Genomic DNA, 13,198 nt, shown 5'->3' with positions numbered 1-13,198 from the left:
TGTACTGCACGCTGCACTGCACCCTGCTCGCTGCACCCTGCTCGCTGCACTGCATGCTGTACTGCACGCTGAACTGCACCCTGCTCGCTGCACCCTGCTCGCTGCACTGCACGCTGCACTGCACGCTGCACTGCACGCTGCACTGCACCCTGCTCGCTGTACTACACCCTGCTCGCTGCATACGAAAACACTGAAAGAGTGTAGTTTAAATTCGCTTTTCGTTCTGCTTTAGTGATTCACGTTAATCAACGTTAAGTTCATATTTGAATGACCGCCAATCAACTGTGCTCTTGTTCCTAAGTGACTCGCAACACAGACGGGGTGAATTTATGAACGAAAGTGTGGAAGTTCTGTCCACACTTAGAGGATCAAATCGTCGTTACGTAGCGTTATCCTGGCGCTTTTGTAAGTGGGTATACGGAAATCCTTGAGCTTTCCTAGCGGGTACACGGCGTATACCTGCGTATCACGTACTAGACTACATCACGGATTGTGCAGCCCTCCAAAAAAAACAGACCTCTAAACCGAGGACAGCTGACAGAACACATCAAACAAACACGGCCGTTCTCTCTCACCGTTTATCCAGTCAGCCTCCCAGACGTGTCCTCCGTTAGCTTCCTGTCTCTGTCCAGGAGCAGCTCCCGTCCTCTCTTCGAGTGTCCGTCCTCCAGCCAGCTGCCGAACACCCCCCGCGCTCCTCCCACCACGACTCCCCCCTTGTGTCCGCCGTTCTTCAACTCCGCCATGTTCTGCTGCGCCAGTCTGTTGAAGTCATTCATTCAGTTTATTTGGCAATCTATTTACCCCTAGTCTCGCTTTTGCCAGACCTTCCTCCACAGCGCTGCGGAGGAAGGTCTTGGTCTTGTCTTAGGCGGGCGCAAAGCGCCGGACGGAGCAACCGTTCCTCTTCAAAATAGCCTCTGGAAGAAACTAGTTTTGGTGGAACCAACGTGTGTACGTTCAAAGGTTGTTTTAGTCATGCGAGAGAAACCTCAGATTGGACAGATAGTCTAGCTAGCTGTCTGGATTTACCCTGCAGAGATCTGAGGAGCAGTTAACCACAGTCCTCACAAATCAGCCGGAGGTTAGAACGCCAACACAAAGAAAGAGGAAGGGGACGGACATCTGGCGAAAATGAGGGACATCTGGCGGAATTTCAGGCTGCACCGGAGCAGACTACTTTACCCCTAACGATCTATTTCACAATTATCCCGCTCGAAAAGCAGCCCAGTTTCATAAATAGGAGCGCAAAAATGGCTGGCAAGCGACCCTTACTAACTTCAAAAGATGAAGCCCCCTCCTTTAACGTAGACTAACGGAAATCGGTACACATATGTAACATGTTAAGACGTACAGAAAAGCCTCTTGGAGCCATAACCTAAACGCAACAGGAAGTCCGTCATCTTTGAATTTACTGTGTGGAATTACTGCGTTTTTTGCCATTTCCAGGTGTCGTACAGTAACGAACTCCTCCTAGAGAGTTCATCCGATCGACTTCAAATTTGTTCCGTGCAATCTAAAGACCTTAGAGATGAAATCAGAAATTTCTCAAGATTCGTGAGAGTCCTAAGGACATCTACATGTCAATATTGAACCTAAACGCGAACCAGCTCGTCCCAATTTAGCATCAATTACAGAGGTTCGAAGATATGAAAATCTTTTCCTCCCAGCGTACGGAAACGTTCTCCTTTATCGTTATGTTTTACTGTATCAACAGCCTAACGTGTTTCTCGTTTGTTTTTTGATAACCTTTCCTTTTCTCTGTTACTTTATATTTTCTTTCCTCATTTCATTGTTCCTTTCTTCTGTCCCTTTTTCATTTCATAGACTATACATTATTCATTTTTCTCTTCACGTTTTCTATTGGTATATAACTGTAGGGAACCCAACATGCCAAGCCCCTTTGAGGGTTTGCTGGGGTTCCTTTGCATGCTCTTTTTTTACTTAATATCTGTCTATATAATTGTATTGTGTTGTTTTTTTTAACATGTGCTAAACATTTTTTTTTTATTACAATCAAAACAAGTCAGTCAAAGGACGGTTACAGTCAGATAGATGGAAAACTTCAACTGTGTTCAGATCGGGTGCGCAGATCCAGGGCTGTAGTACTCTCTCATTTGGACTCTGTCTCGACTGTCTCTAGTTTGGACTCGGTCTTGACTGTCTCTCACTTGGACTCGGTCTTGACTGTCTCTCATTTGGACTCGGTCTTGACTGTCTCTCACTTGGACTCGGTCTTGACTGTCTCTCATTTGGACTCGGTCTTGACGGTCTCTCACTTGGACTCGGTCTTGACTGTCTCTCACTTGGACTCGGTCTCGACTGTCTCTCACTTGGACTCGGTCTTGACTGTCTCTCATTTGGACTCGGTCTTGACTGTCTCTAATTTGGACTCGGTCTCGACTGTCTCTAGTTTGGACTCGGTCTTGACTGTCTCTCATTTGGACTCGGTCTTGACTGTCTCTCACTTGGACTCGGTCTTGACTGTCTCTAGTTTGGACTCGGTCTTGACTGTCTCTCATTTGGACTCGGTCTTGACTGTCTCTAATTTGGACTCGGTCTTGACTGTCTCTCGTTTGGACTCGGTCTTGACTGTCTCTCGTTTGGACTCGGTCTTGACGGTCTTGACTGTCTCTCGTTTGGACTCGGTCTTGACTGTCTCTCACTCTTGGACTCGGTCTTGACTGTCTCTCACTTGGACTCGGTCTTGACTGTCTCACTTGGACTCGGTCTTGACGGTCTCTCACTTGGACTCGGTCTTGACTGTCTCTCACTTGGACTCGGTCTTGACTGTCTCTCACTTGGACTCGGTCTTGACTGTCTCTCATTTGGACTCGGTCTCGACTTTTTCTCATTTGGACTCGGTCTCGACTGTCTCTAGTTTGGACTCGGTCTTGACGGTCTTGACTGTCTCTCGTTTGGACTCGGTCTTGACTGTCTCTCACTTGGACTCGGTCTTGACTGTCTCTCACTTGGACTCGGTCTTGACTGTCTCTCACTTGGACTCGGTCTCGACTGTCTCTCACTTGGACTCGGTCTTGACTGTCTCTAATTTGGACTCGGTCTTGACTGTCTCTCACTTGGACTCGGTCTTGACTGTCTCTCATTTGGACTCGGTCTTGACTGTCTCTCACTTGGACTCGGTCTTGACTGTCTCACTTGGACTCGGTCTTGACTGTCTCTCATTTGGACTCGGTCTCGACTGTCTCTAGTTTGGACTCGGTCTTGACTGTCTCTAGTTTGGACTCGGTCTCGACTGTCTCTAGTTTGGACTCGGTCTCGACTGTCTTTTAATACAGTGGTTCCCAAACGTTTTGTATATACAAATATTTTCTATATTTTTATTGAATAAAATATTGATAACATATTTTTGTTTTGACAAAATGTAGTGAACAATAAAAGAATAATCTTAAAAATAAAAGATGTAACAAATCTGGCACTGATTTAGATCTAGCAGATGAAAGAACAAGACGGGAAAAAAATCTGCCAAATAATTTCTGAAATCTGTTTTTTTTCCCCGATATTTGTTTTTCAGAACTGTCAATCCATTTTTGGATATTCAAGCTACTGAGACGGCTCACAATCAGATTTAACACAAGTGGGTCATAAGTGGGGGAATATGTTTTTGATTATAATGATGAGAAACTAGTAATCAAAAAATAATTAAATTCTGAAGGAAGACATTCTCTTCATGTGCGCCTCAACTGTGTCAGACACAGTGATGAAAACGGGGGGGAAACTAAAAATAATCAGGTTCTACTTCACTGCTTAAAAAAAAAAAATCACTTTTAACTGTTCTGACAGTCAAAACCCTCCAATCGGAGCCCTTTCTTCAGCAACGTTCAGCGTATTTTCACTGTGAATAAGCAGCAAGAATGACTGGAACGAGAAGCAGAAGGATTTCAGTGTGTGCCGTCAGTGCAGGTTCATACTGTGGTGCTTTCCAAAACCCAGAGCTGACTCATGGGAAGAATAAAACTCTTGCCCAAATTATTTTGGAGATATTGGTTTCCAACCTAATGGCTCTGTTATTTAGCCAAAGATCTCCCAAGCTCCTGGAAGGGGAAGGCAGACTAAATAGAGTCCTGTAGATTTGTGGGTTAATGTCCTGAAAATAACGTTAATGTGGCAACCAGAAAACAACAACACAAACCCGCTGAGAGGAAGCACAAATTAGTTTGGGTTGGGGGGGGGGGGGGGTCTAAGGATAGGGGAGGTTGTATGCTGTACAGATGGAAACACCCTTCAAAGAGATGTAAATGACTTTTCATGAAATGTGCTCCATCGTAGGGATGTAACGATTACATTGGTTAAATAAGATTGCACATCGGTTGGGATTTAAACATGAATCGTAATGCAGTTTTCAAACAGCTTAGGGCGTAATCTACTTTAGATTTCACTTGTTTGACTTCAGACGTCACAACGTCTTCTTAGTTCATTTATTTGAAGAGATTTTATTTCTATTTATTTAGTTATTTTGATGTGGGATTTATTTTAGAAATCTAATGTTTATTTAATTTTTTTTAATTAAAGATAAAATACAATTTCAGTTGCACTTTTGATGAGAGGAGAGGGATTGACCTATTTGTTAAAGAGTAAGATCCTTTTTGTTTAACCAGAAACAGTCCCAAAATTTCCATCACCAAACCCACCAGACTCCATTTAAATAATCAGTACTTTTAGCGTGTATAGAGCCAGCATATTTTCATATGTAAATGGGTGAATTAAAGTGCCCATATTATGAAAAAAATCACTTTTTCAATTGTAAAGAACTACTTCCATGTCCCTGTTCTGCAGGTATTCAACGCAAAGTTGGAAGTGCGCCCTTGTTTAGAAGAAATCTCCCGGCTAATCCTGCCTTGTGCTACTGAAGTTGGAGAAACAGCTAGCTAGCAATTGTGAGCCTTACCTAGCTACTGAGCACGTAGTCCTTACCTAGCTACTGAGCACGTAGTCCTTACCTAGCTACTGAGCACGTAGTCCTTACCTAGCTACTGCGCACGTAGTCCTTACCTAGCTACTGAGCACGTAGTCCTTACCTAGCTACTGCGCGTGTAGTCATACCTAGCTACTGAGCACGTAGTCCTTACCTAGCTACTGAGCGTGTAGTCCTTACCCTAGCTACTGCGCGTGTAGTCACTTACCTAGCTACTGAGCATGTAGTCCTTACCTAGCTACTGAGCATGTAGTCCCTACTAGCTACTGAGCATGTAGTCCTTACCTAGCTACTGAGCATGTAGTCCTTACCTAGCTACTGAGCATGTAGTCCTTACCTAGCTACTGAGCATGTAGTCCTTACCTAGCTACTGAGCATGTAGTCCTTACCTAGCTACTGCGCATGTAGTCCTTACCTAGCTACTGCGCATGTAGTCCTTACCTAGCTACTGAGCGCGTAGTCCTTACCTAGCTACTGAGCATGTAGTCCTTACCTAGCTACTGAGCATGTAGTCCTTACCTAGCTACTGGTCATGTGCGACTGTCAACAAAGATGTTCCAGCAGTGAGAGGTCTCACTCTGTAGCTAAAACAGAGACCTGAACACAGGGTGAAAAGAGGAGCTGCAGCAATGTGTAGTACAACAAAAATATGAAACCATGTAAACCTATTCTGGTACAATCTCAAATTACAATTATGAACCTAAAAATGAGCATAATATGAGCACTTTAAGGGTTTATTTCAACCAAACCAGAGTGGTGATTGTTGGAACAAGGGAAAGATGAACCGAGACGGCTTTAGATAGTTTTTATTTAGTTTCTGTCGACTTTGAATGAAGTGTGTTTTACGATTATAAAAGTACTGATTATTTAAATGGAGTCTGGTGAGTTAAGTGATGGTGACTTCTGAGCGGTTTCATGTTAAACAAAAAGGATCTTACTCTTTAACAAAAAGGATTATCTCCGTAGGGATCCTTTCCATAATGCTGTCAGACAAAAAATCAACAAAAACCTCAGAATAACAGTCTGAGCCTGTCAGTTCACTGCCGACTGCAGCTTGTCTAGCTTAATACTGGACCGATTTCAAAAACTGGTTTTCCCATCAGTCACTTCGACACAAAAAACATGGAAAAATAGGGTTGAAAAATACTGGAGCTACCCTTTAATTACCTAAGTCTCTTTAATGTAAAAAATGTGACTAACAATGCAAGACGATTGTTTCCAACTCAAATCTAAAACGTTTTCACTAATGCAACCGAAAGTCCCTTTTAACAGTACAAGAAAATACAAACTTTTAATATTGAATATACAGTACCTGCCAGCAAACCGGTCTTGGATCTCATCATGCTGTTGACTGCTGAGGCTGTTAGCGCGCTGCTCCATTAGCCAGCCCAACTCAACCTCCAACACCTTACTGCTGTTGGTGTTGTTGTTTGTTAGGGCTCCTTCCTGACAGCGCTGGAGGATGCTGGGGGGAGCGATTTTGGGGGAGCACACAGGCAGCCCCTGCCCTCCGTTCACGCCATTGTTGTGAAAAAGTTCTGTCAGCTCCATGCTGCCGCTCTGCAGCCGACTGTCGTTGAACCAGCGGGCGAGTTCGGCGCGTCCCGTCCGACCTTCCAGTTGGCTGAACTCCTCAGGGGAAGGCCACCGCGTTTGAGCAAAATTGTCCTTGAGGAGTGCCAGGGATCGGCTGTCTGGAGGCACTGAGCAGGAATTTGGGTTGGGGATAGAGGGGGCAATGATGGGGAGGGTGGAAGAGGGTGGAAGAAGGCTTTTGAGATGGCCGACACCAGTGCTTGGTTTGTGAATCCCATTCAGCTGTAGAGTTTGGTGTTGCTGTTGCTGCTGATGTAGTCGTTTCTTGGTGATGGCAGCGACATCACTGGAGTCCATCCTCTTAGTGCCCATGGAGTTGAGAAGGGCCTGTTCCAGGTTGTCGCGCAGTGCTCGGCGCTCCACAAACCAGCTGTCGATTTCCTGGTGGGACAAGCGGGTGGTGCCGGCCAGATTGTCCACATCGCTGAGTGTAGGGAAGCTGTTCCTCAAGAAGTTCTCCTCCAAGATCTTTAGCTGTTCAGCCGTCTTTCCTTTCATCCTCTCCAGCAAGGGGAATTGAGTAAGCACCAAGGACTTTTGCTGAAAGTCTGTTTTCAGCACTGCTGGCAGCTCGCTGCCATCCAAATGCATGACCCCATTGTTGTGAGCAAGAGAGGTTTGATTGTGGGACCGTTTTCCGTCCCTGCGAGATGTCCCGTTGGCCTCTGCTAGAGGAGTGAGCACCTTATCTCCTCTGGGGTAGCTGGCTTTCACCTCCACTCGCTGCTGCTCTTTTAGTTTCTTGCTATCCAACGGAAACCCTGGAATCTGGGATGGGGCTTTAGCCGGAGCACGAATGGACTGGATAATGGTTGGCCTCCTTATGTGTGGGGTGTTAAGTGGTGGGGAGTTTGTCAGCTTCAGATCAGCAGCTGACAAAGCGTGGGTATTCGGGTGCTTTTCTTTGGAAGTGATTGGCGAATTAAGAGGAAAAAGTAACGTGTTTTTAAATGGCGGGGCAAAAATAGGCGGGGGAACTATCAGTGGCCTTGTTAAAGACTCTGGAAAGACTATGGAGGGCAGCGACACAACCGGCTTTGTTTTGGGGTTTCCTAACGTTGAGAGAACCTTCCCTTTGGACAACGAAGATGGTGATAACGGCGATGATGGCGGCGGCATTAAAGGCACAGTAGCGCATAGCCTCTTCAGCTCTGTGGTCACCAGAGGAACTGCTACAGGTCTCTTTGTCTCCATGGGAACAGGAGGTGGAGCCATTGGGAGGCGGTCTTTCGGGGGAGGAGGGGGCGGAGGAGCCATGAGGCCCCTGTCTTTAGCGTCGCCAGAATGAGGGGCGACTGCCATGATGGGCCGCTTAGACTCCGGGCCGAACACTGTCGTCAGGTGTGTTGGCAGGGATCGTTTAAGGGATGAGATGGAGCCAATTGCAGCTCCAGCTGGAGAGTTTGTGGTGGCGACTACACTTAACCCATTAGACGCGGATGTCCGGATGTAACTTGCATGCCCGACTGTAGTGTGGACAAAGGACTGCTGGGAGGATTTGGCAGACGGTTGCGAGATGGGGTTGTTAGGCAGGACGGTGAACGTGTGATGTGCAGGAGGGATGGAGCCATTGAACATCTTCTTCCTGGCTTCTTCCACCTCCTCTGGGGACCAGGTGATGCCTTGCTTAAGCCGCTGGGTGGTGAACCAGACTTTGATCTGGTCCTCTGGGTGCTTGGAGGCAGCCGTCAGCCACGACAGCTCAGCATGTGTCGGGTACGGGAACTTGCTAAAGGAGGTGATCAACGTCAAGTTGTCATCTAAAGAAGGGTTATATTTGGTGGTGTTCAAGGGAACAGCTATTTTTGGTACAGAGTTAAAGTTAGGCGGGCGTTGGAGCAACGGGGTGACATGCGAGAGCCCTTGGAGGATGGTTGGTTCAGGGATGATGACTGTTCCGTTGATGTTCACTGCTGTGATTTGATTCTTCTGGATCAGACCGTCCCGCTTGCTTTTCAGTTCGCTCCCTTGATAGAGCGACTGGGTATTGCCCGGGGTTTTCACTGTGGTTGATATGCAAGGCGGAACCATTTCACCCTGTTCACTCGTCACGTCGCATTCGACTGAATTGTCCTTGCCTTCGATTGTCTGCTCCAAGATAGTCCGATTGTTCACTTTTATCCTCTTGAACTTGAAGTTTGTCTCGCCCGGGTGCTGGCTCTCGTTGTGCTCTGTGAGCGAATCAAACTTCTTGGTGTTGAAGTTGCAGACCGCGCAGAGGTACAACGGATTCAGAATGACGTTAGGGTGGCTGGAATCCACATGGTCTTTAAATTCATTCAGGTTCTGCGTTGAAAACGGGCAGTATTTGCACTCGTAGCCTCTGGGCTGCTGTTTCTGGGACGCTGGGTCAGATTCAACCCCTTCCCTGTTCTTGTCCTTCTCCTCTGTGGCTTCGACATCTTCAATGACAGAAGGTTGGTTTGTGTCACCGGACCGCTCCTCTTGTTCTAATGGCTCAGGATTCTGATTTTCCATTGTCTGCTGGTCTGGATTCTCTGAATGCTCCTGCTGGGGGTCTTGACTCTTTTCTGATTGTTCTTTTTCTGTCGCATCGTTGTCCGCCGATATTTCCATGTCCATTACCTCCTCTGGGTCATCTTGCTCTTCAGGAACGTCGCTGACGACCCGGACCATGCAGGGGGTGGAGGACTTTCTTCGACTGGACATGCTGGTGATAGTTGTGGTGCTGGTGTTGCTGATTGCGTTGAAGATAGTGCGGGTTTTGGCTGCTGCTGCTGCTGCTGGTGCTGGTGGTTTCTGAAAGGGCTTCACTGGGGTGGATCAGAGCTGATGGTTGTGGATACTGGTAGGTGGGTGGAGTTGGAGTCTCCAGCGTGCGAGAGGGAGGGCGAGAACTGGCTGACGGTGCCGGCCGAGGACCGGTTGTGCAGTGGCGTCTCCCGCTCACTGGCAGTGTCAGCTACCGACCTGGGCGTCATGGGAGGGCATCACAGACAACAAGGGTGCTCAAGCTGCGCAGAGACAAACAGAAAGAGAGAGAAAGAGAGAGAGAAAATGGCATGTTAATATTGTTTGTGTTTGTGTTCAGCGAGCTGCGCTTGGGGAAAAAAACTAAAAGCAGAGAAAAATACATGTTAGGAAAAACATAGAGAGAAGTCATGTTGATATTGTTTGTGTATGTGTGTGTGAAGTGATGTGCTGCATTCACCAAGAATAAGACAAAGAACGAGACGAATGCATAATGGGCAATGACAGAAGGGTAAAAAATAGAAGATAATTTGCACTTTTGTAAATAGGCAAACTATGCTTTTGGTTCAATTTGTTTGAGAGATGTGAGATCAACACAGTGCCAAGGATAAAAGACGGCAACATCAACCGATTCTCATTCTTACTGGGGTCACTTGTTCTGAAAATATATGCAGTGTTGTACTATAATGCGCTTCGGATGAAATGTTCCGTCGATGACAGAAAGTTGGGTATGAAGCAAACTGAAATATTTATGAATAAATACGCAACTTTAGGTGTTTCCTTAAGAGTATAAACTAATCAAAATGTAATCAATCAGTCAATCGACAGAAAACTGAGCTATGAAATTACATTTGAGTCATTTACGGAGGACAAAAATGCAGAACATCTACTCATTCCAGCTTCTGAAATATGTTGACGATTTGCTGATGATCTGATCAAGACGACAATCATTTGTTTGATTGTACTTTTTTTTTTTTTTTTATAAATCTTTGGGTTTTAGACTGCTGATCAGACAAAACCAGAAATACAAAAAAAAATATTAAACCTAAACTGCAAAAAACTATTTTTGTCTCAAAATAAAAGTCTCCAAACCCCATTGAATTATTGTATAATAGTCCATAATATTAGCCCGTCTATGCACCTGCGAGGCTGTATTTGATAAATTGTTTGTATGCTTTCATTTCAGAAGATCACAAATGTGGAAAAATCTGGGAAATGTGAAACCTATTTAGCGTTTTTTGAGATATATACAGTATGTCCCATGCTTGGGAAAGAGGCTCAGAGAGCACATATGAGCCATATATTGATAAAGGGATGGACTATAATAACACAAATATACCCCGTTGAGCTTTTTTAGGCTGTTACGGTTAGGGTTAGTTAGCAAACACTTTCAGCTGCACTGCTTCCGGGAAGGCTGCTCCTCTCGATTGATATCTCCTCGCTCCTCGCTTGAACTGGAAGTTGTTCTGACCCTCCTTCGTGAAGGCCGTCTCTGCCCCGAGGAGCTAGGATGGAGGATGGAGAAGGGGGCTATAATCGATACACGAGAGCAGCCTTCCTGGAAGCCGTGCAGCTGAAGACCGTTGCCAACTCCGCCCAAACAGCCGGCGGATTCACGCGATGGTTCAGAGGAAAAGACTTCATATCCCTCTAAAAAACGTCCAACAAAATGTTGAAAAAAGCTGCAATTACGTCAAAGTACTTGATGCAGAAAATTCCTCCAATTTGTGAAAGTGTAAAGGATCCAAACAGCTGTGTGTTTAATGGTCTGATCATCTCAGCTGGACTTGTAGGCCGTTACATTGTTGGCTAGTTTCATTTAGAATAAAACACCAGATTTTATAAACTACGTGTGTTTTGTGTGCAGGAATCTTAATGTGTAAAGTAACTAGTAACTAAAGCTGCAACAGATGAATGTAGTGGAGTAACTAAAGTAACTAGTAATTAAAGCTGCAAGCAGCGATGAACGGCCCTCGCCTTCTTGCAGTCGGAGCTACTGGCAGATGCAACATCACATCTAGACCACACATTCTAAGTTTCATGTAAATCGGAATAACTTTTGCCAAGATACAACCGTTCATGTTTTAACAGCCACCTACAGGAAGTTGTTCCTCCATAACTTGTGCATTGTTTTAGCTACCAAAATTCTTTTGATAACTTTTAGTCACGAGGGTCCACCGAGTCTATATCCAAGTTTTTGTGCAGATTGGACTCACGGCCCAGGAGGAGTTAGACAAAGTATGTTTCCCATATATCGCGATGTGGCTAATTAATAAAAAAGATTCTAACAGCGCCATCTAATGGCCGATTCACTCTACATTTGGCATGGATGCTCAAGCCCCTACGCGGAACAACTGTGTCATGTTTGGTGTCAATCGGAATAAATCTTGGTAAGATACGCAACTTCCTGTTTCGACAGCCCCCTACAGGAAGTTGGTCCTCTGTAACTTGCGCATTGTGTTAGCTATCAAAATTCTTTTGATAACTTTTTGTCATGAGGGTCCACCGAGTCTACGTGTACATTTTTGTGCAGATGGGACTCACGCTGTAGGAGGAGTAAAAAAAAGTAGGTTTCGCTCAAAGCAAATTTGCTAATTAATAAAAAAAATGAAAACAGCGCCATCTAAAGGCCGATTGACGCCATATTCCGTTCATCGGAATAGCCGTGTGCAAGATACAACCGTTCCTGTTTCGACACCCACCTACAGGAAATTGGTCCTCTGTAACATGACGAACAACCTTGTCAAGTTTCGGGGCAATCGGAATAATTGTTGCCAAGATAACGCAACTTCCTGTTTAGACAGGAAGTTGCTGTAACTTGCGCATTTTTTCAACTATCAAAATTCTCTGGATAACTTTTCGTCATGAGGGTCAACAGATACTACCTGCAAAGATTCGAGAAGATTGAAATCACGGCCTAGGACGAGTTCGAAAGAATGTAAAACACATGAAAAATGCATAATTAAAAATGGCCGCCTTCCGGTCAGGCATAGCTAATGAAGGTAAATGGGAAATATGTCCGCAATGATTAGAGCAATATGGGTATTAAATATGGTGAAGATCGGAGCAACTATGTCCAAGTTAAGGCCTTCCAGGCATTAGGGGGCGCTATGGAGCCCACTTACAGGTTTGGGCCAAATTGCTGTACAGTCTCGCAAAGCTCCCAGCTGTTTATGTGGGCGCCAATTTCTGTGGATTTTCGTATATATTTAGGCCGTCAAAAATGTGCCCAAGGGCTAAAACCAATTAGGGTCCCATAGGCCACGCCCACTTTTACCAATCAGTACCTTACTGTAGGGGTGGCCTCGTGAGTGGCCGTAGATGGTACCCATCACATTTTGTAAAAATCAGATGAGCCGTTCATGAGCTATAAACTTGATGTACTTGTAGCGCCTCCTAGTGGCCAATTTTTGTAAAATGTGTGGGGCATCTCAAGAGGGTCATGGCAAACAACAATATTAATATTATGCAGGTCGGTCGCACGGTCTAGGAGGAGTTCGGCAAAGTAGGTTTTCGATGGCCTATATCAGGAGAATCAGCTGGATCCAGGGAACGCGAAAATATATGTTTTTTGAATGTGAGATGTACGATTTGGGAGTTATAGGGTCAAACTGCAATAGCGCCACCTAGTGGTGGATATGCGTAATGTTTTTTGAATCTTTGCAATTGTCACCAGTTGTGACGTGCACATTTCTGTGAGTTTTCGTGCATTCTAACCCCCTCAAAAATGCGACGAAGAACTGGTAAAAATAATCTGAGCAAAAACAATAGGTTCCTTCGCACCATTGGGGCCTTGCACTTTCGTGCTCGGGCCCTAACTAAAGCTGTGACAGATGAATGTAGTGGAGTAAAAAGTACAATATTTCTCTCTGAAATGTAGCGGAGTAGAAGTAGAAAGTGGCATGAAAAGAAAAGACTCAAGTAAAGTACAAGTACCTCAACATTTAAAGTAAG

The 13,198-nt window shown here is 45.3% G+C and overlaps 1 protein-coding gene across 2 annotated transcripts in view; it reads right to left on the bottom strand.

The window, feature by feature from the left end:
• Positions 1-551: 551 nt before the first annotated feature.
• Positions 552-13,198, bottom strand: part of LOC144537190 (zinc fingers and homeoboxes protein 2-like) — a 143,900-nt gene continuing 131,253 nt past the window's right edge. For both annotated transcript variants that reach the window (XM_078280700.1, XM_078280699.1), the window contains 2 exons: positions 6,249-9,507; positions 552-762 (listed from right to left, as the gene is read on the bottom strand). In XM_078280700.1, coding sequence (XP_078136826.1) covers positions 579-762; positions 6,249-9,202 — 3,138 coding nt within the window. In that variant the 5' untranslated portion in view covers positions 9,203-9,507 and the 3' untranslated portion in view covers positions 552-578. The remainder of the gene's footprint in view (positions 763-6,248; positions 9,508-13,198) is intronic.

This window comes from Sander vitreus, chromosome 22 (assembly GCF_031162955.1).
Source record: "Sander vitreus isolate 19-12246 chromosome 22, sanVit1, whole genome shotgun sequence".
In the NCBI taxonomy this organism is placed as follows: domain Eukaryota; kingdom Metazoa; phylum Chordata; class Actinopteri; order Perciformes; family Percidae; genus Sander; species Sander vitreus.
The sequence above is the reverse complement of the archived record's forward strand: the minus strand, read 5'-3'. Positions and strand labels throughout refer to the sequence as shown.